The sequence below is a fragment of the Hemicordylus capensis genome, chromosome 5, assembly GCF_027244095.1.
Source record: "Hemicordylus capensis ecotype Gifberg chromosome 5, rHemCap1.1.pri, whole genome shotgun sequence".
Lineage (NCBI taxonomy): Eukaryota > Metazoa > Chordata > Lepidosauria > Squamata > Cordylidae > Hemicordylus > Hemicordylus capensis.
In genome coordinates, this window is record NC_069661.1 from 213,761,722 (window position 1) to 213,786,660 (window position 24,939).

The 24,939-nt window shown below is 43.1% G+C and overlaps 1 protein-coding gene and 1 long non-coding RNA gene across 12 annotated transcripts in view; one reads left to right on the top strand and one right to left on the bottom strand.

The window, feature by feature from the left end:
* MEI1 (meiotic double-stranded break formation protein 1) overlaps positions 1-24,939 on the bottom strand; it is an 88,129-nt gene that overhangs the window by 294 nt on the left and 62,896 nt on the right. For 4 of the 9 annotated variants that reach the window (XM_053254230.1, XM_053254227.1, XM_053254225.1 and 1 more), the window contains 10 exons: positions 22,287-22,452; positions 20,971-21,075; positions 20,226-20,336; positions 17,532-17,713; positions 16,620-16,701; positions 15,594-15,781; positions 13,712-13,793; positions 12,130-12,236; positions 9,709-9,858; positions 8,224-8,333 (listed from right to left, as the gene is read on the bottom strand). In XM_053254230.1, the coding sequence (XP_053110205.1) occupies positions 8,224-8,333; positions 9,709-9,858; positions 12,130-12,236; positions 13,712-13,793; positions 15,594-15,781; positions 16,620-16,701; positions 17,532-17,713; positions 20,226-20,336; positions 20,971-21,075; positions 22,287-22,452 (1,283 nt within the window). Of the gene's footprint in view, positions 1-8,223; positions 8,334-9,677; positions 9,859-12,129; positions 12,237-13,711; positions 13,794-15,593; positions 15,782-16,619; positions 16,735-17,531; positions 17,714-20,225; positions 20,337-20,970; positions 21,076-22,286; positions 22,453-24,939 lie in introns of those variants that run through there. The other 5 variants (XM_053254226.1, XM_053254228.1, XM_053254229.1 and 2 more) reach the window with 5 other exon arrangements.
* On the top strand, positions 1,687-17,858 carry LOC128326763 (uncharacterized). Of its 3 annotated transcripts, none has more exons than XR_008308247.1 (5): positions 1,687-2,016; positions 3,684-3,890; positions 4,848-4,950; positions 15,586-15,887; positions 17,563-17,858. It is a non-coding gene; the product is annotated as an uncharacterized LOC128326763 (long non-coding RNA). The 3 variants fall into 3 exon arrangements; XR_008308246.1 differs by having other exon boundaries at positions 3,750-3,890; positions 15,583-15,887; XR_008308245.1 differs by having other exon boundaries at positions 3,750-3,890.

Here is a 24,939-nt window from a genome sequence, read left to right on the forward strand (position 1 = left end):
AGCAGGTTGCTTACCTGTAATTTATGATCTGGAGGTGATCCATTGTCATTCATGAAAAATGAGTTACTATACCTGCGCAAGAACCCTCCAGATAGATTAAGTAGCTCCTCTCTGGCAGTGTGTTCCTTTTCTTGTCAGTTGGGCACCATTTTGATTCAGTTTCTTGCAGAGCACCTGATGCTCAAACATTCTTTGAAGTGTCCAATCAACTGTCCATACAGGTAAGTCATCTGCCAATATTTCAATGTTGCAGCAGGGAGGTACGGGAGGATCTCATGAATGACAATGGATCACCTCCAGATCATAAGTTACAGGTAAGCAACCTGTTTATCTGGAAGTGAACTGTTGTCATGAGAAATGGAGTGACTAACCAGCTTTCTCCCCCATGGTGGAGGATGCAGCCGTTCCAACCACTACTCTAGAATAGGGATGGGCACGGAACCACGGAGGAGCTGTCCGGTGCCGGTGGGGGTCTCCCTTTAAGGGGGGGTTTGCACTTACCCCTCCTGCCGCTTTCCCCCCACCAGCACTCCTTATTTTGGAAATGATTTTGGGGTGGCAGCATTCCTCCCTGCCGCCCCTGCCCCCGTCATTTGCAGGAAATAACGGAAGTAGCAATTGAGCGTGTGCCCATCGCCACACACATCGCACATCACATGCGTGACGTGCGCAGTGGGTGGGTGTGCGTGCGGCGGGTACACATGCAATTGCTACTTCCAGTTTTTCCTGCAAACGATGGGGGCAGGGGTGGCAGGGAGGAATGCTGCCGCCCCAAAATCATTTCCAAAAAATGGAGCGCCGGCGGGGGGGAGCAGCAGGAAGGATAAGTGCAACCCCTCCCTTAAAGAACCACCCCCCGGGCCATGTTTGAACCAGTTCAGAGGCCTCTATTATGGCCTACGGACCGGTTCATGCACATCCCTACTCTAGAACTCTCTTCAGTACCTCTCTTCCAAATTTGGCTTCAGTAGCCATACGTAAGTCTATGGCATAATGCTTTATAAATAGCATATGCGTAGTCCAAGTGGCAGTAGCACACAGGTCCTTAAAACAGAGGCCAGATAAGTGAGCAGCCAAAGTAGCATATGCTCTCGTAGAGTGTGCTTTCACCAGGCGCGGAGCCAGCCGAGCGGCAGCCTGCATCCAGCCCTGCTTGGCGGCCCCTTCCAATATGCTCGTGCGCGTGACGTCACGTGCACGGGGCATGGCTCGGGCTCCATAGGAACCCAGAGCTAACTCCCCCCTCCCACGCCCTGGCCGCCGAGAGTCCAGGCGAACTCTCTGCCAATTATTTCAGGCAGTTCCGACTGCCCCATAGAACGTTTTCCCCTTCCTCTCCCTCTCTGGAGGAAGAGAAAGGGAAAAACATCCTATTAGGCAGCCGACCCTGCCTGAAATGACGAGCCGAGAGGTCGTTCGGGCTCTCGGCAGCCCAGGCCACGCTCCACCCCTTGTCACGTGCCTTTGTCATGTGCAAGGGAGCATGGCCTGGGCTGCCAAGAGCCCAAACGAGCTCTCGGCTCGTCATTTCAGGCAGGGTCGGCTGCCTAATAGGATGTTTTCCCCTTTCTCTCCCTCCAGAGAGGGAGAGGAAGGGGAAAACATTCTATGGGGCAGTCGGAGCTGCCTGAAATAATTGGCGAAGTGCTCACCAGGGCTCTCGGCGGCCCGGGTGTGGGAGGGGGGAGTTCGCTCTGGGCTCCTATGGAACCCGAGCCACAGGGCGGGGCTCTCTCGGCGGCCTTTCCCCATTGGCAGCCTGGGTTCTTTGAACCCTTTCGCCCAATGGTGGCTCTGCCCCTGGCTTTCAACAGCTTTGGAGGTTGTCTGTTTTGTAACCTATGTCAAGAAAGAGCAGATTTGTATGTCGAAAGTCTTTTGTTCTTTTCAGGTGATGGAGAAGGCAGCGCCTGACATCCAACGAATGCAAAGTTCATTCTAGGCATGTTTCAGATTCTTGAAAAAAAGACAGCAATATGATATTTTTATTCAAGTAAAAATCAGTTACCACTTTAGGTAAGAAGGATGGGTTGGTATGCATGACTACCTTGTTGGGGAAGAACTGCGTATATGGTACATCTGCCCTTAAAGCAGCCAGTTCACTAACACGACGGGCAGTAGTAATGGTGATGAGAAAGGCAGGTTTCAGTGTCAAAAACCGCAAGCTTGCCTCATCAAGTGGTTCAAAGGGAAGTTCCATTAGTGAAGCCGGCACTAGAGATAGACTCCACTGTTCAGCTGGGTGGCGTATTGGGGGATACAGGTTATTAATCCCCCGCAAAAAATTATTGGATCGAGGATGAGAGAAGGCGGTCTTGCCTTGCCAACCACCATGCTTAGCCAAAATAGCATCAAGATGCACCCTTAAGGATACATTTGCCAGACCTGATTCTTTCAGACTGGCAAGGTACAATAGGACTTGATCCATGGAAGCTCTGAACAGATCAAACCCCTCCATTTATTTGTGTAGCTTTTTCGCATCAAAGGCCTGTGACAATTTAGCAGGATTTTCTTTAATAGCCGACCTTCCATGCCATCAGCCGCAGCATTCGCAGAGCAGGATGCAGAATTTACCTCCGTCTCTTGTTAGCAGATCTGAGTCGAGAGGTAGATGGCAATAATTGTTCCCTGTCACCTGTCAGTCAGAGTAGCGACGCAAACCATAGTTGGCATGGCCACCATGGCGTCACTAAAATAACTTTCACACTGTCCTGTACCAGTTTGCCCACAACCCTGTTGACTAGGGGCAGTGGGGGGAACATATATAGTAGACCCTTGTTCCAGCTGAAAAGCATCCCCTAGAGACACTCGCCCAATGCCCACTCGAGAACAGAATCACGGATATTTCTTGTTCTCTTCCGTTGAAAACATATCCACCTGGGGGATCCCCCACGTGGCAGTCAAACAGTCTAGACATGCTTGCTTGAGCTCCCATACGTGATGTTGTTGATTCTTGAATGTCCTGTTCAAGTCAACTGCTAAGATGTTCTCCACACCCTTGATGTGGAACCGCCTTGGGGCTATCTTTTAACGAAAGGCAGTATAAAAATGCAAAAATAAATAAATAAATAAAATGGCCAACGGGAATAAATTCTGGGCAATGCACCAATTCCAAAGTTGTGTACTTAGTGCACATAGAAACCTTGAAACTGTGCCTCCCTGACAACTGACATAGGCAATCGTCTTAGTATTGTCCATTGGGAGCTGCACTGTGGAGTCTCTTATTGGGGTGCCACAGATTTTAGAGCCAGAAAAGCTGCCATCAGCTCCACAAAGTTGATATGCATCGTCTGCTGTTGTGCTGTCCACAGGCCCTGAGTCTGATGATTCTTGCAATGTACTCCCCACCCCATCAAGGAGGTGTCTGTTGTCACCCACCTTGTCAGAGTTGGAGGTTCGAAAGATATGCCCTGCAGTAGGTTCTCCTGCACTTTCCACCATCCCGAGGAATCTAGAACAGACAGCAGGACTTCCAACAGCAAATGCTGACTGTCGACATTTGGGCGGAATGACCACAGAAACCAAAGTTGTAGTTGCCACATACGTAGGCACGTATGGAAGATGGTTGCCTTGCAAGAGGCCATAAGGCCAAGCAATCTCTGAAACTGTTCAGCCCATTCAAGTGGCTGGCTTTCAAACGCCTCCAGCAGAGAACAAATGTGACGATATCATTCCTCCAGCAGGTACACTCATTTCATCAGTGTGTTCAGCAATGCTCCAATGTAGTCTATGGATTTTGTTGGTTGCAGCTTTGATCTGTCCCAATTGACCTGGACTCCCAAGTCATTTAACAGTCACAGGACATACTGAATTTGGGACTCCAACCTGTCCTGGTGTACCAGGAGCCAGTTGTCGAGATAAAGGAATACGATGATACCTTGCGTGCGCAGGTAAGCTGCAACTGCTGCCATACATTTGGTAAACACCCTCGGTGCCACAGACAAACCAAAGGGCAGGACCCTGTACTGGAACACTGTGCTTCCTATGACGCACCGCAAGAACTTCCAGTGGTTGTGTTGTATTTTGATATGAAGATACATGTCTTTGAGATCTAACATAGCAAGCTACTCCTCCTTGGTGAGGAGTGGAAGGATTCCTTGCAGCCTTGTCATACGGAACTTGCTCATATCAATTTATTGGTTGAGGCTCCAGAGATCCATAACTGCCCTGTTTCCGCCATCCTGTTTTGGAATGAGGAAATAACGCGTGTAGAATCCCTTCAGCTGGTCTGTCTACCGCACTGGCACTATTGCTCCCTTTTCCAACAAAGCTTGTATCTCTTCTCACAAAGCGGGAGTTGGGGGAGTGATCTTCATGCCTTCGAAACTTGGCAAAGTTTCAAATTCAACTGCGTAACTTGAACTGATAATTCTTAAGACCCACTGGTCTGATGTTATCTGGTGCAATGCTGGAGCATGACTGGCTAGTCTGATGACACAGGGTGGCACAAGAGGTAGGATTACAGGCACACCACTGACTGTCAGTGCTTCGATGTTCAAAACTCTGGCAAGTGATGATGGTATGTGTGGTGGATATCTTGGGAACCAAAGGGACTGCTTGGAAGCATCCTTTCCAGGACGGGTACCTGATTCCTGGTTTTTTGTCCAAAGCCCTTTTTGTGGTACAGTTTGTATTGTTTCTTCTGCTCTTTACAGTCATGGTACCGGAAACCAGAACATTGCAGATTGAAGCTCCAGTAGCAGGAAGAGCTTTATGCTGTTGTCATAGAGGACGAAAAACCCTTTGCAGTAAATCTTGACTTTAAAAAAGTCTCCATTGTTGAATCTCTAGAGACCTTTGCCGTTGAATGGCAGATTTTCAAAGCGATCTCTCATGTCATTTTGTAGGGTCAAAGAACGTAACCAGGCATGACATCTCAGAGAGACTGCAGTGGTCATTGTCCTAGATTCCATTTCTACCAGGTGTTTAAACGTACTAAGCTGCTGTCTGGTAAGCTCAACTGACTTGTTAAGTATCTCCCCATATTTAAACTTAAAGTCCTCAGGGTTGAATGAGGATAGTTCCTTTTGCAAAGAGTCCCACAGACAATAATTGTAATGTGCCATACAGGCCACATAATTCTCAATGAGAATAGATAAGCTCGCTGTTGAATAAACATGGCGTCCAAAAACGTCCAGTTTTCTCCCTTCTTTATCTGAAAGGGTGGAATGACAGTGGCCTGACTTAGATAAGGCAGCACACTCTATAACTAAAGAGTTTGGAGTAGGGTGCTTCAAAAGGTAAACATTCTCCTCTTCCTGAATATGGTACAAACTCTCCAACCACTTAGAAGTTGGAGTAGAAGTTTGCAAGACTTCCCATGCTGTTTTGGCTGCTTTAGAAATAACAGGCAACATGGGCAAGGTGACAGGCTGTGTTGATTGTACTGTGACCATCATTTTGCAAATGGGATCCTAAAGTTCTGGTATTGGTTGTTTTATTTCCAGACCTAAAAACCCAGCCATTTGCTGTATCATTTTAGTATAGGATTTCAGTTCCTCATTAAGTGAGGTAGAAGGTTTTGGGCGGACATCCGAGGGTGGATCTGAAGGATGTTCTGGAACTGGTCCTTCACCATCAGTGTCCGGTTCCGAAGAGTTGAAGGCATCATAAGAGTTGTCAGAAGGTGTAGGCACCATCTCTTGAATCGGTACTGGGGCACCCACCGGGCATGCAGGTGGGGGGTGGATGTGACCTATCTTCAACAGGAGGCTGTGTATTCAGGTGTTGAGAAAAGGATGGTGTCACAGGTTCGACAGGCACATCCAAAGGCAGAGGAGTAGTCTGAACCCCCTGGTTCACTCCCACAGTAACCGCAGGTATAGGTTGAGTTGTGGGAAGGGCAGTAGGCTGAGGGGGGAGCTGCAAAGGAATGGGCTGTTGTCATGCAACATAGCCTTGCAGCATACGCTGTGCCCTCCATAACTGAAACTCAGCAAAATCCAGCTGAGTCACCAGTGACATCGTGTGTCTAAACCTGCATGCGTGGAAAGTGTCCCTTTGTGGCATCAAAGGTTGTGAAGGGACAAAGGTAAAAGATGGTCTCCACAAAGTTGCAGTAGTGGTGGGTGGTAGAGTTGCCGTTGATACAGCTGGTCATACAGGTTGAAAAGAAGTGAGACCCGTTCAAGTTGTCGCAATCATGAAAGGTGACATGGATGGGGTTTTAGGAGTTGAATCTCCATCCGCATCCATATCCACATCTAAGCCTCCACTTAAAAACCCCTGGAACATAGAGCCAGAAGGAGTACTGGTGATAGAGTCCAACATACTCATCAACAACTCTGCAGTGTTTTGATCGAATAAGGTATCATCGGTATTGTCAAATAACAGCAGAGGAGACCTAACAGGTGTTTTTGCTGGAGACAACGACAGTGGTTTGTAGGAATGTGGAGGTACTGTTGCCAATGGAGAACTTGAAATATTTCTTTGACAAGAGCCACACTTGACTTCTGTCACTGATAACGAAGTGTACAGTATCAAGGACACCATCGATGTCAACATCAGTATCAAACTTGCCGTTGATGTCAACGTACCCAACAGAGGGCCAGTAGGTAGCAGTGAGGTTTTCAACATTGAAGGAATCAGTCATGAAGAATCCATCAATGTCAACGAACCTTGACCCTGAACTGTCATAGGCGAGGGAGTCCTCGATCTTGATGGATGTGGAGTCTTCAACTTATGTTTCTTCGGTGGTGGACAGTCAGTATCGGAAGAGACTCAATGCCATTTATGTTTCTTATGGCCAGCATCAGAGCTTCTCAACTTTTTAAAGACGATCTTTTCCGGGTCACTTGCCATGGCTTTAGACTGTGCACACACAGGCCCTGACTCTGACATTGAAGCCATCGATGTCCATCTCGGCGCTGAGCCAATAGATACCGATCTCGATTCCAGTCTTGGCATGGGAGGACGCAATGCATTGCCATACAAAGCCACTCTGAGGTGCAATGATTGATTTTTCAAAGTTTGTTTTGAAAACGATTTGCAAATCCTGCATAAGGCCAAAACATAACAAAAACAGATCATGTTCATCCGTGGAAGGCAATTCCACTGTACATAGAGAGCACCGTTTAAAAGTAGTCTCTTTTCTCTCTGCCCCCCCCATTCTATCGGCAAAGCTGGTAGAAGTCCAAGTCTGACGTCCAGAAACCCAAAGAATAGTTAACTCACAGTCCATAGCAAAAAAAACACAGGTTTTAAATCCAATCTAATAACACTTTCTTTTCTAATATTGAGAAGCAATAACCCGAAGGTCTTGGCGCATCAGCGGTCGAAAAGAAACTGAATCAAAATGGCACCCGACTGCCGAGAAAAAGAATGCACTGCGCATGTGCACGGCAGGGAGCGGGGCCAGAGAGGAGCAAATTAATCCACCTTCAAGGTCCCTGCACAGGCACAGTAACCCATTTCTCATGATGACAACAGATCAATTCCAGATTATATATGCATTCTCTTACCTAAAACACCACAGGCCTTTCCATTGCTTTCCAGAAAACCTTTACAGTATAAACATGAAACTTCCGGTTGAGTGTGGCCAGATACAATTCATACCTGTCCTGTCAGCAATACTTCTCCTTTGGCCAAAAAGAAAAAGAACCGTGGTGGGCAGGGGGGATTACTACAGTGACACAAAGGAGGCACTCCGGCTTGTTGAACGGCATCATTATTATTGATCATTACTAGCTTGAGGAGTGCTTTTGAGCTGTCCCTAACATTATTCAAAGGCATACTATGAAGAAAGTAAACAGAAAGCCATAGGATGTCTTCAACTATTCTTGTCAAACAGCAGCAATAAATTCACACATTAATATCAGTAATATGTGCTTTTGCATTTTGTACCCTATTTAGCAACAGGAAAAAAGAGGAAGGAAGAAATGAAAATCAATATCTGCCTTGCTATTATTACACCTGCACAGACAGCTAAAACACAGTACCACTATGTATCCAGAATTACTTGTTATGGAAAAATCATTCAACAAACAATTTAGAAAACAAACATTCCTTACTATGATATTTCTTTTTATATAATGCTGATTTCTTTAAAACCTGTTAGGTCCAAGCTCAAAGGCCAAAAATATATTGATAAGGTGTTTTAAAAAACCATTTTGGAACGTATTTGTGGATTATGTTACAAAACAGCAGACCTAGCCTGAACTTCAGATCCAGCCAGATGGTGGCATATCTCTTACTCCAGTAACCACACGTTCTGCCAAAGGATACACCATGCCTTGATGCCTGTGCTGAATCCTACTTGTTGTTGGAAGGCTCTCCAGCAAGACTTGGATCGATGCTACTTGGGCTGGATCCACTTGACATTTCCCACTTCGAAGCTGATATTGAAGTGGAAGAAATAATTAGTAAGTTTGTCCCTTCATACCTCAATTTCCTTCACTTCCTGTGACAGCAATACGACCCAGAATGCATGCTAAATTAAACCAGAACTACAGAAAATGCACGTGACAGTCCTTCTGAAAAGAAGTTATGTTTTCTCTGCTTTGAAATAGGAAAGTAACTGTCATGTTGGTACAAATTGTACAATTGGTGCTGAAAGCAGTCCGATTCCCTTCTGTAGTGCAAAAAACTGAGAAAGAGGACCAACCCAGTATTATTATTATTATTACATTTATATCCCGCTCTTCATCCAAGGAGCCCAGAGCTTAGGTTTACTACATACCTAAGTTTCTCCTCACAATAACCCTGTTTAGGCTGAAAGAGAAGTGACTGGCGCAGAGTCACCCAGCAAGTATCATGGCTGAATGGGGATTTGAACTCAGGTCTCCCCGGTTCTAGTCTAGCACTCTAACCACTACACCACGCTGGCTCACCTAAACCACGCTGGCTGATACTGCTGGCTGGTATGAGCAGTATCTCTCTGTGTGGTTCTACTGGACTTGAAATCAGTACCAGCCTTAGACAGTTTTGCACCTGAAGTGAAGAGTCAAAATGGTATTTACCCTCTTCTCATTTTTTGTACTGACAGTCTGGAAGTTATGAGGCAACAATACATTACCCTCTCTGGTATCTGCTACCTAAATCAACTGCTTCATGGCCCTATCAGCCCTGTTAGAATCACTTCAAAATTTCATTGTTTCCCCCCCAAACAAATGGAATTGCCAAGACGAAGAACCAAGGGGATAAGAACATAAGAAAAGCCCTGCTGGATCAGGCCCATCTAGTCCAGCATCCTGTTTCACACAGTGGCCCACCAGGTGCCACTGGGAAGCCCACAGGCAGAGCTGAGGGCATGCCCGTTCTCCTACTGCTACTCCCCTGCAACTGGTATTCAGAGGCATCCTGCCTGAGGCTGGAGGTGGACTATAGCTAATAGCCATTGATAGACTAGTAGCCATTGATAGATCTCTCCTTCATGAATGTTACAGCACAACTGCCACTATCAAAGGATGTTCTATTGCTTTAGAGTACAACTCCCACAAGAATTGATCTGAAAGAATGGAAATGTGTCCTCTAGTCCCTGGACCAAAGAGATTATGCTGAAATTTCAAATTAAATCTGAAGCCAAGATTCCTCCCAAGGCAAAATACCTGAAAATTTTCAAGGGAAGTCAAATAAATTTCAATAAGTGAAATTTCTCAGGAAAGTTTTGCATAAGATAGAATAGAATCAAACTGACATTAAAGGCAGAAGTTGGGAGAACAACCTTCTTACAGGCTTACCCTCAGCTGCTGTTCACTATTACCCAATTACCTTCTCCAAACTGCTCACCAGAAGAAGAAAGGAGCGAAGAGTACTGACTGTGACATTAGAAAGTTCTGGCAATTTCGTATTTGCTGCTTCTTCAAGTATATGGCTAATTTCACTTTGAGATATAATTCTGGTGCTCTGGTACCTCAAAAACTTAGCCGAAAAAGACAACAGACATTCAGGAATTAATTACATGTTAATCCCAATAAAGACACACCTGCAGTTAGTCTCTGCCTCATCACCTACATAGCTGCAAGCTGCCACAAGTTTTATTGCCTCAGACTCTTCAGCAATATTTATTAAAATTGTGGGGCAAGGGATAATCTAATCAAGTGACTCTTTGCTAGTTTAAAGGTTCTGTGGAAGTTTATGTTAAAATTAAAATTCCAAAATACTGAATGTGCAGCTAGGGGCAGGAAGGTGAAATCACACACAGAAGTGCTTCTAAACACTAATAAATAACAAACAGGAGAGAAAATATACTCTCCTTTCTGAAGATCAGAATCGAGGACGGATATCGATATTTGGAATTATTAATGCAATTAATAAGGTGACATATGCTGTTTTAATGGTTTGATACTCTTTGCTCGGGAACTTTTGTTATATTCAATACAACAAAAGATATGTAACTTACCCCCACAGTCATTCATCCTGATCAACAGGCTATATTGACAATAAGGGCTGAGAACCTATCAGGCCTAGAGGTTTTCTATCTCAGGATTCCAAGGGTCAAAACAAATGTGACATAGGTAGTCAATGACTGGATATCCCGATTAAAACAAAAAACGTAGAAGACACAGGAGGGTCCAATTTTATCAGAGCAGCAGTGCTGGGGAAGGGGACATTTAACCCTCTTTCTCTGATCAAACCAGACACACAAGATTAGACGTATACAGATTATGGCTTTGGATTTTGATTGGGAAAACAGAATGGGGTGGGATGGGGAGGATTAAACACTCCCTGGAGAATGGGATGGGGTGAGGAAGCGGGGAGATGGGCTAGACAATAGGGTGTGTGCCATGCCCACCCTGCCTTAATAGACTGGCCTTTCCTGCTCCTTCCCCACAGCTGTTGCTTTGACCATATCAGAACCCATACAACTTCTTTAATTTGTTCTTGTTTGTTCTTTAAGTATCACCTGAGTCATGGCTCTCCTAAGTCACATCTTTTTTGGGCCCTTGGAAGCATCTCAGGGCCACATATGGCCAGTGCTAGATTTAGGCACAAGCTAAGTAAGCTACAGCTTAGGACCTCACATTTTGAAGGGCCTCTGAATACCAAAAAATGACTATATTTCAAGTTTTACATAATTAGTTGAAAAATAAAGGAGAAAGGAAAAAAGACTCTAAAACAGACATTCTTTATGTATTTATTATATTTGTACACTGCTCCAAACTTCAGTCTCTGGGCGGTTTACAGCAACACAAAACAGAAATTAAAACCTTAGAACAATTTAAAACCACAAGTCTAGTTAAAAAGCTTTGGTGAATAAATGTGTTTTTAGAGACTTTCTAAAAGTTGTCAGAGATGGGGAGGCTCTTATTTCAGCAGGGAGCTACATTATCATTCTGATAAGACAAAAATATATTTATATGGCTACACAATTATTTATCATATTTAATTTATAAATCTGTGCAGAAATAACTGCAAGTTCTATTGCAATTTAAATAGACCAGGCCCCGGTTTAGACCAATGCCAATCATCATGGTTACAGGCAATGGCCGCATTCATACATAATGCAGAACTGCAGGTCCAGTGGACCCGCAGTTCCGCTCCCCTGCTCTCCTGTCCCCCGCTCTCTCTGTCACAGAAAGCTCCCTCTCTGCAGTCAGGGAACCGGCTACCTGGACTCCCTTCTTTACTGAACGACAGCCCCAGCAGCCAATAGCAGCTGGAGCAAGGGAGGAGCTTCCTCCGGTTGGAAAAGCAGCCAGACTGTGATGCCACATTCAGACGTAATGTTGGCATCACAGAACCAGAGGTCCAGGCGGGCAACCTCACTACAAACCGAAGGTACAAATCAGAGTCTGGGGAGGAGAACCATGGCATTGCACACTGCAGATGCCCAAATTCAGACATACAGACTTTGAAACTGGAGGCCCCTTCACCTCCAGTTTCATGTTACGTGTGAGTGTGGCCAGTGTTTGCCTCTTCAAATGAATGCTGCCATAACTGTGAACAGCACGGTGAGGGTGTGTGTGAGTGATGTACTGGGGCAAGACTTCCAATCCATTTTGTAATGCTTTAAGGCCTTTTAAGCCGATTTATCTTAGGGCCTCAGCGTATCATAATCCAGCCCTGAATATGGCCTGTATATTTTCCACACTTGATGTCTGCAATATAAACACCTGCAGATACAACATTCTGTACAGCAAAAACATACTATAAATTTTCAGGATAACAATGTTTGGCCCCTATACTTACCAAAGCAAAAAGTCTGAGTGTGTCTGGGTGAAGAAAAGAATTCTCACCACCATCTAGAAGTGTGATCAGCAGGAATTTATTCCATGGTTGTGAGACAATATGGCATGCTAGAAATGGAGAAACCAACCACAGTTGGTTAGAATAACAAAGAACCCAGTAGAAGAGATCCAAGATAAATGCACTTATATGACACAGGACTTCCTTTATGTCATAAAAAAATATATATATAACCGTATTAACGTTTCTGAAAGAGGAGAGTTAATGGTGATAAAAATTTATGTCCACATAAACTATTCCTGGAAACACATTAAGATTTAAGCTCCTACCTTATTCATTCACAACATAAATATATAAAGGACGGGTGGGGGTGGGGGGAGATGTTAAGATAATGTGAAGCCTAGGAGAGTTGCTAAATCAGTCAGTATTGTGTTTGAACATTGTAGCTGCCTTATACTGAATCAGAGTGCATCTAGAGCAGTATTGTGTACAAAGTGTAGGATTTCAGCCAGAAGTCTTTTTCCTGGCCCGCCTAGAGATGCCAGGGATTGAATTTGGTATTGTCTGCATGCAAAACAAGCATTCAGCCATGAGCTACAGTCCCTCCTCAGTTTGGATCACTGGGATATCATTCTGCTGTTTCTCATGAAATGTGGTATTAAACGTGCTGAATAAAGCCCTAACTGCAAAATATATTAGTATCAAATCTGCACTGTATTACATTAATATTATAAGGCTGCCAGTGACACTAATGTCCCATGGTTTGGCTGAATAACTGTTTGTCTCACGTAAAATCCTTGCAAACGGAATCTTTTATTTTATTTTATTTTTTTAAAAAAACCTTGCCCTTCTCACACACCTGTGCCTTTCTATTTTCTAAGACCTTTGTCATAAGCAGAACTTAGGCTGTTGGCTGCCATTCATCCATAAGATACATTAATTCACAAAATATCCTCTCTCCCAGTAATGTCCCTTTTGTTTCGGGTTGTTTTCTTCTCTCCCCCAATTAATTATAGTGGATTTAAATTCTGGAGATGTTACCTGTCTCGGGAGTAAAGCCAGTGACCCTGCCATATATGAGGTGCCTGAGAGCAAGGGACTTTATCTATAACAGCATTATACTCTGTTTTGTGGCATGTGCCCCCCCCCACCTCCTCCTCTTTCAACATCACCCACTGAATAATATATAGAGAGAAAGCTATAAAACCCATTGTCAAATTTCCTCACACAACAAATTGTCTTAGCAAAGCCTGACTGAAACAAATCACACTGGGTCTGACCCAGATTGTAGGCAGACAGGTGAGTTTTGCATTGCTTTCTTGGGAACTGAATAAGGTTCCTAAAAATAGAGACTTCTGTTTTCGTTTTCCATTAAGTAGATGAGATCATCAGCCACCTAATGCCATTTTGTAAGGCAAGAACACCCTGGAAAATGTGGATGCAGCTCCTTCTCTTAGGATGTGGACATACTAATAACTCTTTTTTCAGCCACTCCTAATGGAGATATTCTGCCATTACTGAAGACAGTCCAGCAAAGTAAAGGAATAAAGTGAACCCAAATAATGTTCAGTGCTGAAAGATGTACCAATGTCCTGGTTCTTCGGGTGCAAATATTCCAATAAGACCTCCAGACAGCCAACAACAGTTTGTGATAACAACATGTCTTTCTGTAAATATAAAGGAAAGAGTAAGGACACTGATTCTTGTCAGAAATAACCCACGTCTTATATGTTAAGTTAGAAAAGAAAGTGGCAACACTTTTTTTTCTCCCCAGGAATTTTTCTACATGGGGCTTTTACAGTGCTTTTGCATGCTGAGGCTTAGGGTGGATTCATAGGAGAGCAGGATTTCGCCCAAATTCAGTACTGACAGAGCAAGGTACTATTCATATAGCAAGCATAATTATTCAGGTTTTATCTTTACAAATTGAGCTTAACTCAGAATATCTGCATCCAAGAATAGTTGCACTTTCTAGAATGTTTTCCTGGGATAGTCTGTCATTTTGCAGAGTATGATTCTGATGTGTGGAGAGACCCCATGGATAAAGAGGACCAAGATGAGATGGGGGTGTGGCTTTGCCAAGTGTCTGCTGACATGATATTTGTTTCCTGTGCCCTGGAGTCAACTTCCATTCATTCATTTCTATTCGCCTCCTCTTTAATTTTTAAAATTCTTCCTTCCTGAAAAGCCTCACTCACTTGGGTCTTGCACAAGGCTGTCACTTGTCTCTATAGCCAGCTACAAGGTTTTGTTTTGTTTTTAACATAGAGGTCAGTAGAAAATTAAATTTCATTAAGTTGGTAAGGGCTGGCCCTGGAGCTCTAAAACCAGGCACAGTTATAGCACGGGGTAGTGGGACTCTGATTGATTTTTAATGAGTTTTTTAGACAGGGAGAATGTTCTACTTTGTTTTTTAATTTCCCTGTTGATCTTGTGTAAGCTTGCTACCTGGTGTCCAATGTGCAAGATCAACAGAGAAACAAAAAAAGTTAAAAATACTCACCCTCTCTAAAGAAATAATTAAAAATCAACCAATTGAACAATCATCTTCAAATTTAGTACACACAGTCCCACTATCCTGTGCTACAACTGTGCCTGGTTTCAGAGCTCCATGGCCAGCCCTTCCCAACTTATATTTTTTCCTAATTTTCCATTGACCTCTATGTTAAAAAACCTTGTAGCTGGCTATAGAGACATATGGTAGCCTTGAGCAAGAAGCACAGCAAATTATTTTTATAAAAAATAGTCAAACTTTACCATTTTTTAAAAAATCATACAAGGTTTAAAAGAATGCAGAGTATCCACCATACATGTGCACATTCTTGCTCCTTCTTGACCTGCACAGTTGAATAGAAAGGAGGTGGGATGCCCACCTCCTCTTCAACCCCATTGGCTAAAAATGGGCCAGAAGGACGGCAGGCAAAGCATGCAGTATGAACAATCCTTGGTTGGGAAAAACCTAAGTAACAGTAAATAAGATAAAGGAATATGAATAGCTCCATCTTTATTCTGAATTATGCCTGAAACATTTAATTCCGCTTTGACTACTCTCATCCTAAATCGTCCAGTGTTAGACCACTTCCTCCCACACTAAAGCTGGCAATCTGGAAAGGCTCCAGTCAAAAGGGTGCAAAATGCTGCTCACACATATTATAAGATTGCATGATAGCCTCTTACTAGGATAGTACAAGCTATTGCTCTTAAGGGACTTAAGCTATAAGAAGCTATGGGACTTATAAGACAACTTGACTAAGTCCTGGAGTTTACACTTGGCTCTGGACTGAAAATGATAGCATAAATCTAGTATGTGCTTCTCAGCTTTCACAAGTTCAGTTCCATAGAAGAGTGGAAAGTGGAAGAAACTGCACTTGACTGCATCTTTCCCCCTTGGACCTTTATCTGTGTGTTTTATATAGCTCAGCACTACAATAAATGTTTTTATTTATTTGTTATCAGCAGACGTATACCTGGACCAATAGGTTCTGTAGACTGATGACCAAGGATAGCACATGCTGCATGGTCAGTGGATACAAGGAGGCATCCTCTTTAGACAGTGGCAGCTCCTTCTCATGTTCATCTATCGGCTGGACAAACTTCACATAGGAGGAAGAGAGGTTCTGCCTAAAGAAGGCTTTCAGAAACTGAAGGATGCTGACTGGACAGAAAACCATTATTAACATAGAAGTCAAACATCCCACACTTCACAGATATTGTTCACAACCACCATTCTAGAACCCTATACTGCACATGTGAATGCCAAGGTTAATCTTTCAATTGGTTTTTATTTTATTTTTTTGTCTCTGGGATAGAAAAAATAAACTGATGATTGTATGTTCTCAGGAATAGGACTGCAGAAGCTTTACACAGGCAATTAACTCTATATGAACAGATGGTAGCATCATTTCAATGGTTATGCTGCTAGGCAGTATCTTGAGGCGGAGGGCGCTTTAGCAGAGTTCTCAGAAAATCATAATTCAATTTACTGAAGTTTGCAAGCTCCCATGTTCCCTTATGTAGTCATCTATAGTGTTTCCAAGTTTTGTTTTCATCTACAAGTACTTTGGGACTCAGTTAATGTCTGAGAGCACCTGGTTGTTGAAGTGGATGTCATTTGCTAAAGTGGAGTGTTGAAGTGGGTGTCAATTTGATAAGCACTTGAATGGGAGACCACTAAGAGCCCCAGATAAAAACTGCCCCACCTTAAAGGAAGAAATAGGATGGAGGCGGGGGTTGGGGGGAACCTATGAGTCACTTCCATGTAGGAAACTGTCCAGGTTCTGCTTCTGCATGTTGCTAATCATCAGGATACTATACATACATACTGCAAATGCATTACAATGAGAAACCACTAGTGACTGTAGCTTCCCAGTGATTAACACATTAAATAGAATCTTCACACAGAACCACCATCATGCACAATTTTCTGTTTTTGATACATGTGAAGTGGCCTTTACTTCCCAGCTTTAAATGATGTTGGCAAAAATGTCACCTACCAAAGAACAATAGGGGTTTCCTCTTCCTAAAGGCTATTGCTCTGAAGAACTTGTCCACATCCAGACAGATTACATGATGAACCTTTCAGAAATGGATAACAGAGCATGGGATGGGCTGGAAGGGTTGGTGTGAGAGAAAAGAGGGTTGTTCTTACAGAGGGAGAGAGGAAATGAGCGAACTATGTGTTTTTTCTCCAGAGTTCCCTAAAAGCCTATACTGGATTCGCAATTCATTTAATTTATCCCTGGGATTAATTAACAACATTAGGCACAGCCACCATGACTTCTGAGGTCAAAATGAGGGAATCACAAAGTCAACTTTGCAACCATGCTTTTGATTCATCCTCATTATTAACGTCCCACTGAAATGAATGAGGCTGTTTTCTATGTTGTTCAATTCAGAGGATTAGGAAATGGAACAACATTAGCTCATATCCATTCATGGGTATCAGATGCATCCGTCTATCTATTCCAGCAGTTTGTGCTTGCCAGCACTGATGAAACATCAAACAACTATGAGAGAGCATCAGGGACTCTTTCAGTTCATTCTTTTAAGTTCCCAAGGGACTACTGAGGTTATTGTCAGTATACCTTGAATCAGCTGTTTCCTAAGCAACTTATTATATGGTTCACTTCATTTACTACCCAAGTAGCTTATGGAATAAAGTGTATTGGGATTTGAAAATCTGATTTTACTACTGGGCTGAAATAATCCTGGTATATCAAGCCATGAACATGGTAGATTTAGGGAAACTATAATGGGAAGTTAACAGAGCTTAACTTTTGCTGGATCCCGTCTTACTTAGGAATAAACTGTGAAACTGTGCCTCTGAAGAGTAATTCTGCTTTCACCTTAATTGTACTAAATCCTTCCTTTGATAGCTTGTGTTCAAATCTAACATCGATTCTAACCTGTGCATTGTAAATATGTTGTTGCTTTAAGAGGGAAGCAAAGAACAGCCAAGCAGAACAAAGAAGAGCTTCATTGGATGAGAGGACAGCAGGTTCAGTAGGAGAGGTTGACATCCATGTGAGCTGGAGAACTCTCTCGAGTAGCTGTAGTAAGCGTGAATTGGAAAGCAACATAGCCACCACTGTAGAGAAGAAAGGATCCAACAGGCCTTGTAAAACTACTTATGCAGCAGGAAGTCAGCAGGAGGTTTTTCACACATGGCTTTATTCCTCAGGGTATCTGAAGAGATGTTTACTTCGGCAGATTAAATTGGCAGTCCACATAGCTATCGGCTCCTCCCGCATTCTCTGTGATCTTTCTCCTATGTGCATTCCCACTGTTTGTTTAAATTTTTTTCCTCCAGCCAATCACATCCCAGGAGGAGGCATGATACACCTCCCTTCAGTATTACTTTTTTTAGTTTGACAGCCAGCTGGATGTCTGCAAAAGTGACAAGTCAAAGCAACAGAACTTAACCCCAACCCGCAGTCTCCGTTGTTAAGCTTCCAAACATGTGCATATCCAAACATCTGCATATGTAAGCTATGTTGCTATGATGACCAAACTTTAACGCATAGGAAGACACACATTTTGCTTGTGTTTGCGTTTAACTCAGGAATTTCTCACTTCATCCCCCTCCCCTTCTGGACTCCACAGAATTGCATCAGTCTGCCACAACCCCCTCGCCCCCGCCCCCAGTGCTTGCAGTTGCAAATCACTTAAAGAACACACCAGACTGAGCTGTCAAACTCTCCTTTGCTGACACTTGGGTGGATTTATGGAAATCCATCCAGCAGACATTTTTTAAAAAACAACACGAAAGTGCAAGTACACCAAATTGTCGGCAATGGCCCCTCAACAGATCAAAAGAAAACGTTGGGTTTTCTTCAAAAGCCACTGGAAATACAGGATTTTTAAAAGCCAGACGTACTTTGGGCTAAGTCAGAATGCCCAGCCTCAATTTGGGGGGAAACAGAGTCATGTCTGTACTGGTCCATGACAGCCCGCAGAGATGTCGGGCTAAATACAACTAATATGTGGACTGGACTGGCACACTCCAACCTGGAGAGGATTTGAATTAAAAGCTATGTGTGTAAAGCCTCCAGCTAACAGAAACATCAGTAGGTACCAATCAGGAGTAGCCACTGAAATCATAGGGACTGTATCCCACAAAAGAAAATCAAAACAGCCCTGAGATTCTGGATCACCTAATGATTATATCTTTTAATTCCTGTGTGATACATTTATTTTTGTATGTATTTAAGACATTTCTAAGTCATCCTTCAGACAATTATCTCAGGGTGATGTTAAAAAAAATGAATGCAACAGAGCAGTAAAGCTGAACAGCAGTGTAGCAGTCAGTGGAAATAAAGCAAATGTAATGTAGTGAATAATATTCATTACATACAAATAGATGCTTGAAATTATTATAAATATAACCCCCTTTCCAAAAGCTAGGGAGACAAATCTTGACACGTTCTGCATTTATTTACAGGCAATCATGCAGAAAAATCTAAAACCTCAAATTTTCTTTCCAATAAGTACAAATACCTCACAGCTATGGAAAACTGATGTTCAATGCCCTTTCTTTCCCAAGGGACTTTGTGGATATCTATCATGTGATGGAAATCCACCATTAAATCTGTATTTTTTTAAAGCATGTCTTAAAAATACTGAGTGTTTTAATGAGGTTAGAAAAGAGTAAACATTTAAATATGTACATATTTGACTTTTAAAATCTAAAAAGAACAATCAAAGGAGAGGTCCCATCAGCCATCAAGCCTCTCTGTAGCAGGTAGCCTCTCTTTGTTGTAGGTAGCCTCTCTTTGTTGTGAATAGCTCCCTGTTTTTGTTGGCTAGATGTTAGAAGATGGGATTTTGTTTGTTTTTCAAATGCATTTTGAAAAAGTGCATTTCAAGTGCATTTTGTTTGTTTTTCAAATTGGTAGACCACCTCAAACTTCCGTCTCTGGGCAATTTATAACAACATAAAGCAGATTAAAAATGAAGATCTTAAAAGAATGTAAAACCAGAGTCCAGTTAAAAAACTTGGGTGAAAAAATAAGTCTTTAGAGAATTTAAAAAAGTTGTCAGAGATGGGGAAGCTCTTATTTCAGCAAGGAGCGCATTCCAGAGTCTCAGAGAAGCAACGGAGAAGGCGCGTCCCTGCGTAGCCACCAGACGAGCCCGTGGCAATTGCAGACGAACCTCTCCAGATGATCTCAGTGGTCGGTGGGGCTCAAGGCGAAGACGACGTTCTCTTAAACACTCAGGGCCTAAACTGTTTACTCAGATACTTAGAGCTTCTTCACACACTACACCTTAAGAGACTACATTCATATATTCATCAGGCAGAAGGGAGCTGCAAGTAGCCATGGCTCCATGGCATTTACATAACATATGTACACACAGTGAAAAAAGCACGTATTGCTTCTAACTTGGTTTACATTCTTATGATATGCACTCCTTACATGTGTAGCCTCCCCAAAGGCATGGATCAATATCCCTACCTTTGAGGAGGCAACACATGTTTGGAGTCTATAACATAATAAAGTAAACCAAATTAGAAGCAATATTGGAGCAAGCAAGGTGGGGTGAATTATTAGTATTACATCAAGTCCTAAAGTAAACAGAATCCATTTTTAAATATTTACCTCTTCGTTGGCTGGAAGGTGTTGTCTGCTGAAGACTCCAATACAGGAAATTCAGGGATGGCTGCAGAATCTCAAGATCTGTTGGGCTGCATTTTCCTGATAAACTGCTGACTGCATGGCAGAAATACCCAACATAACTTTCATCTTTTTCAGTTTATATTGTGTCAGATCTTTGGGGACAGATTGTTGATAAATAGCTATAGCAGCTCAGATCACCGCTCCAAGGTAGTGGGCAACACTGTCACAGACACTGACAAAGACCATCTGCTTCAAGTGAGAGCACAAGAAATCCCCTAATGAATACTGCCACAGCTGTGCATTGTAATTAGCACATATGCCACAAATCCTCACCAGTATTCATCTACTACCAGGCATAAATTAGATGGGAAGGTGGAAAATCCAGGTCATTTGTCAACCTAGCCTTGGAAAATGTTATATACAACCCTAAATATTATTTGTAACATGTTTATCCCCCTTTCCCTCTAAGGAGCTCAGAGCAGCATATAAGTTCCTCTTTCCCATTTTATTCTTCCCACAAACCTGTGTAGTGGGTTAGCCTGAAAGATAGCTGCTGGCCTCAGCACTCATAACTGAGTAGGGATTTGAACCATGGTCTCCCCAATCCTAGTTCAGTACTATAACCACTACACCACATTATGCAAGTTAGGCACTGAACCTCCACAGTTAAAGCTCCCTTTCTTATCCCTAAATCAACATTCCACAACAGACAGATTCAGAAACTCACCCAGATGAAGCAATCTGAAATCAGTGCTATCCAGCTCCCTCTCTGTTGCATGCCTCAGCTGCACCAGGAAGAGAAGGTTCAACAGAAGTGGCAGGATCTGGTTTACTGAGAAAGGATAAAGAAAAACATTACCCAACAACCTAGGCTGCTGAAATGGAGGCAACAAGCCAGCGCCACTAGAACTACCCATCACCTGCATACATGGGACATACACTTGAACCCTAGAACCAGAAGCTATCCTTTTTTATTTCAGCCACTAAAGAGCCATTGTGTCCAGCAGGCAGTAGAGAAAAGCTCTGATTAAAGCAACAAGCACTGGAGGTTTGCCTAAACAATGCCTAACATTTCAAATCAGAAATAAACCACAAACTGCAACCTCAATCAAAAGCCAAATTGCAAACAAATATATAAGAATGTTTTGTTACTACAAACGACTGCAAGTCCAAACAATGCCCAATACATACATATAAAGCATACTTATGACAAGTTTTCCAGATAGCAACACGTTTGCTATCAATACAGATTTCTTATATATGTTTGTTTGCAATTTGGCTTTTGATGGAGGTTCCAGTTGGTGGTTAAGGTTTGGTCTTTTTTGGAAACTCCTCTTTTGTGTTGGTAACATTTCAAATCAGCACTAGAGATTAACGCTAAGGCCATAACTGCACTAGTGCAGACTGCTAGTTAATTTTACTTAGATTAGCCGTGGTAAGGAACCTATGCAGTGTGCCATACATCAGTTGTATCAGATCAGCTAAAATGCACAGCTGACCAACAAGATTTGCATGTTTGACCAAAATGATGGATACATATATGATGATAGTAAGGATTTCAATGTCTGTTCTGAGTCAGGAATGGTTTTGGCACTGCAAACGAGTATGAATCCAGCGTTGGTGTGAAAGAAGTCAGCACTGAATCACCCCTTGGCACACCACTCTTAAGCAGAGGTAGACTCAGGATCTCAACCCTTCTGCAAGTTCAGTGAAAAAGGAAGGGTTAAGATCCTGGGTCTTCCTCTGCTTAAGAGTGGTGTGCCAAGGGTGATTCAGTGCTGACGTAGCTTCTGTCACACCAACACTGGATTCATACTCGTCTGCAGTGCCAGAACCACCCCTGACTCAGGACAGACATTGAAATCCTTACTATCATCATACATGTATCCAGTGCAAATCCTGTTCGTCAGCTGTGCATCTTTGCTGATCTGATATACAACATATGGCATACATAGGACAGGATTTCACAGTCACATCACTTTGGGGTATTTGCTAAGCTATGATTAGCTTCTTCATGAACTTAAAGTCAGGTTTCTTATTTACCTCGTAAAATGCTGGAACTGTTTTCTACAAGAAGCTTCTGCAAAATCTGTAGAAACTGGCTTCGAAGAAGATCACAGACATGGATATCCTCATTTCTTTTCAGGAAGGTCTTCAGTACCACTAAGACTTTGCGAATCACTTCCTTAGTACCCAGACAGACTAGATCCTGAAAGGCAAAGCAGATCAGCACCCATTTAAGGAGATGTTGCTGCTGATTATTGTTATGGCATGGAGCCCAACTCCAGATTGGTAGCCAAATGCCTCAAACATTATACCAACTTGCATCCACTGGAGACATCATAGGAGGGCAGATGTTCAAATTATGAGCTTCTTCAACAAACAGGTTGTACTGAAATTGTGGCTTGAATTCACATTTTGGGTAGCCAAATATATAACAAATATCTTAAGCCTCTCTAAGGAGAAAAATGGTTTTATGATAAGGATATATTTTTCAAAACAGGACACTAATTTATTTAAATATATTGGGCAACATCCAGACTAGTTTTCTGGGACAAACCCAGGACCCAAGTAGTAAGCCTTTGAGAGATAGCTGGAGGAGAAATCCTCCCAGTTCTAACAAATGTACTGCAGAAGAGGAAAAACAAAAAACACAAACAGAAAGAACAGTCATAAAGCTCACTGTGGGGCCTTGCATAAGCCACTGGATGACCAGGAATTAACAGATCTAGTGAAGCATTACCTCTATGAACTACTGGGTGGCTGTGGATGACCTCCATAACACCAAGAAGAAGAAATCTTCATGCTAAGTACCATTGTTCTTTTCTCAGATGGTGTAGGGGATCAACTAGTATGGATGGGATGTATCACAGCAGTTTACAACAGGAAAACATGTTGCAGCACTGTGTGACAAAATGGTACCTCAGCAGAAGCGCAGAGACCCAACTTGCAATATTTGACAAATGCAGGAGTCAAAGACCACATTGCTGCTTTACAGATCTCCTCAAGTGGGTTGTCTGTGACATCCTCCATGATTCTTGAGGGTGTAGAGCAACAATTCATCAGGGAAAGTGTGGATATGTACCTACTGGTACAGCTACTCCACAAAGACTAGTACACTGCCAAGACTTTGTTCTGTGCTCGCTCACCCAAGTCAATCTTTACAGATTTTATGCTGTAAACTACCTAGAGACATTGGTAGTGGGTGGTATACAGATTTATTAAATAAATAAATAATCAATTGATGGATCAGAATGAGCAACTTCACTCCAGTGGCTCTCAGCTTTGGACCAAGAGGGCATATAGCCTTAAGCCCAATTATTTATCCAGTTGGACTCAACAGATTGGGTGGCTTTGTGATCAATTGGAGGACAGAATCATATCATATCAGATTCCCTCAGAGACTCAGACAAAATGGGCTATTCTCTCTCTCTAAATAGGAACTTCTCAGATCTCTTTCCCAAAAGAAATGGGAAGGGGGGGGGAATAAAGTATTTACCGAGGAAAAATTAATCCTCCTTTTTAAAGGAAGAAACACAAAGAGGTGGAGAACATAGTTTTTTGAAGATAGAACATACACAATATCAAGAGCTGATATAGGAGACCATCTGTGAGAAGTGAAGGATAATTGTCTCTGGAGCAAGCAGGATGGAAAAACTGGGAGAGCTTCTCCTCTATCTGTTTCTCAGAGGCTTACTAATTTACATATTCTGGTCTTTAGAGCAAGCGGGAGAAGGTAAACCCCACCACTGGATTGTCTTCTGCAGTAGCAGAGAACTGTTCAGTTGGTACCTAGGTTTTGCAACACTGCACAATATGACTCCTTGGTTGTATTCACACGTAACGTGAAACCGGAGGTTTCTGAACCCATGGTTAATTTTTCTAATCATGAATCGTATCGCAGACATGTGTCCAACCACAGCCTGGAAACCTCTATTTTCAGGTCAGAGGAGCCACTCCCTCTTCCTGGTCCGCTAAGGCTGCATCCTAGCAAGCTCCATAGAGCTCATGTTGCCACTGTGGGTAAGGCATCAGCACATCTCCAGGGTGGCAGTCATTGGCCACGAACTTCAAGGGTGTGTGCCAAGCACGATCATGACTTTACAGGATGGACCACCCACCCTCGGCAGGGAAAGGGCATTTAAATCCCTTTAAATGCCATGCAAGCCCTTCGTCTGACAGCGCTTGTTCCACTGCCCTTGAAAAAGCCCTGCAGCAAAACAGTCTTGCACAAGGATAATTTATGGCATTGGGGGGATATTGAGGGGCACTATTTTTCTGTTACTCAGGAAAGGGAAGGGGACATGAAGACTTCCTAGGAGAGGTATTTATATGAGGGAGGGCAAGGAATCCTGGGGTCTGGCCTGCTATGACCAAGGATGCTCTTGCGATGGCTCACTGGGGCTAAGCAGTCAATGGAGAACAAACCACATTCCTGCCCCTGTGGTGGCTTGCCGCTGGGGGATTCTCATGAGGACAAATCTTGGAAAGGATCTTAGGCCAGCAACCTTTGGTCTTCCATCAGACTCATGAGTAGAGCTATCCAAGTGTGGGGGGGCTCTGCTTGCATGGGCCCCCCATTCTCTCTGGTTAATGACAGAACTTTTGCATTGTGGCCCCCCTCCTCCAGGGAAGCCTTTGATGCACCTAAAGGAAATTTTGACACTCCATGTGTCTGGGTGTAGCCAGGTGGGCA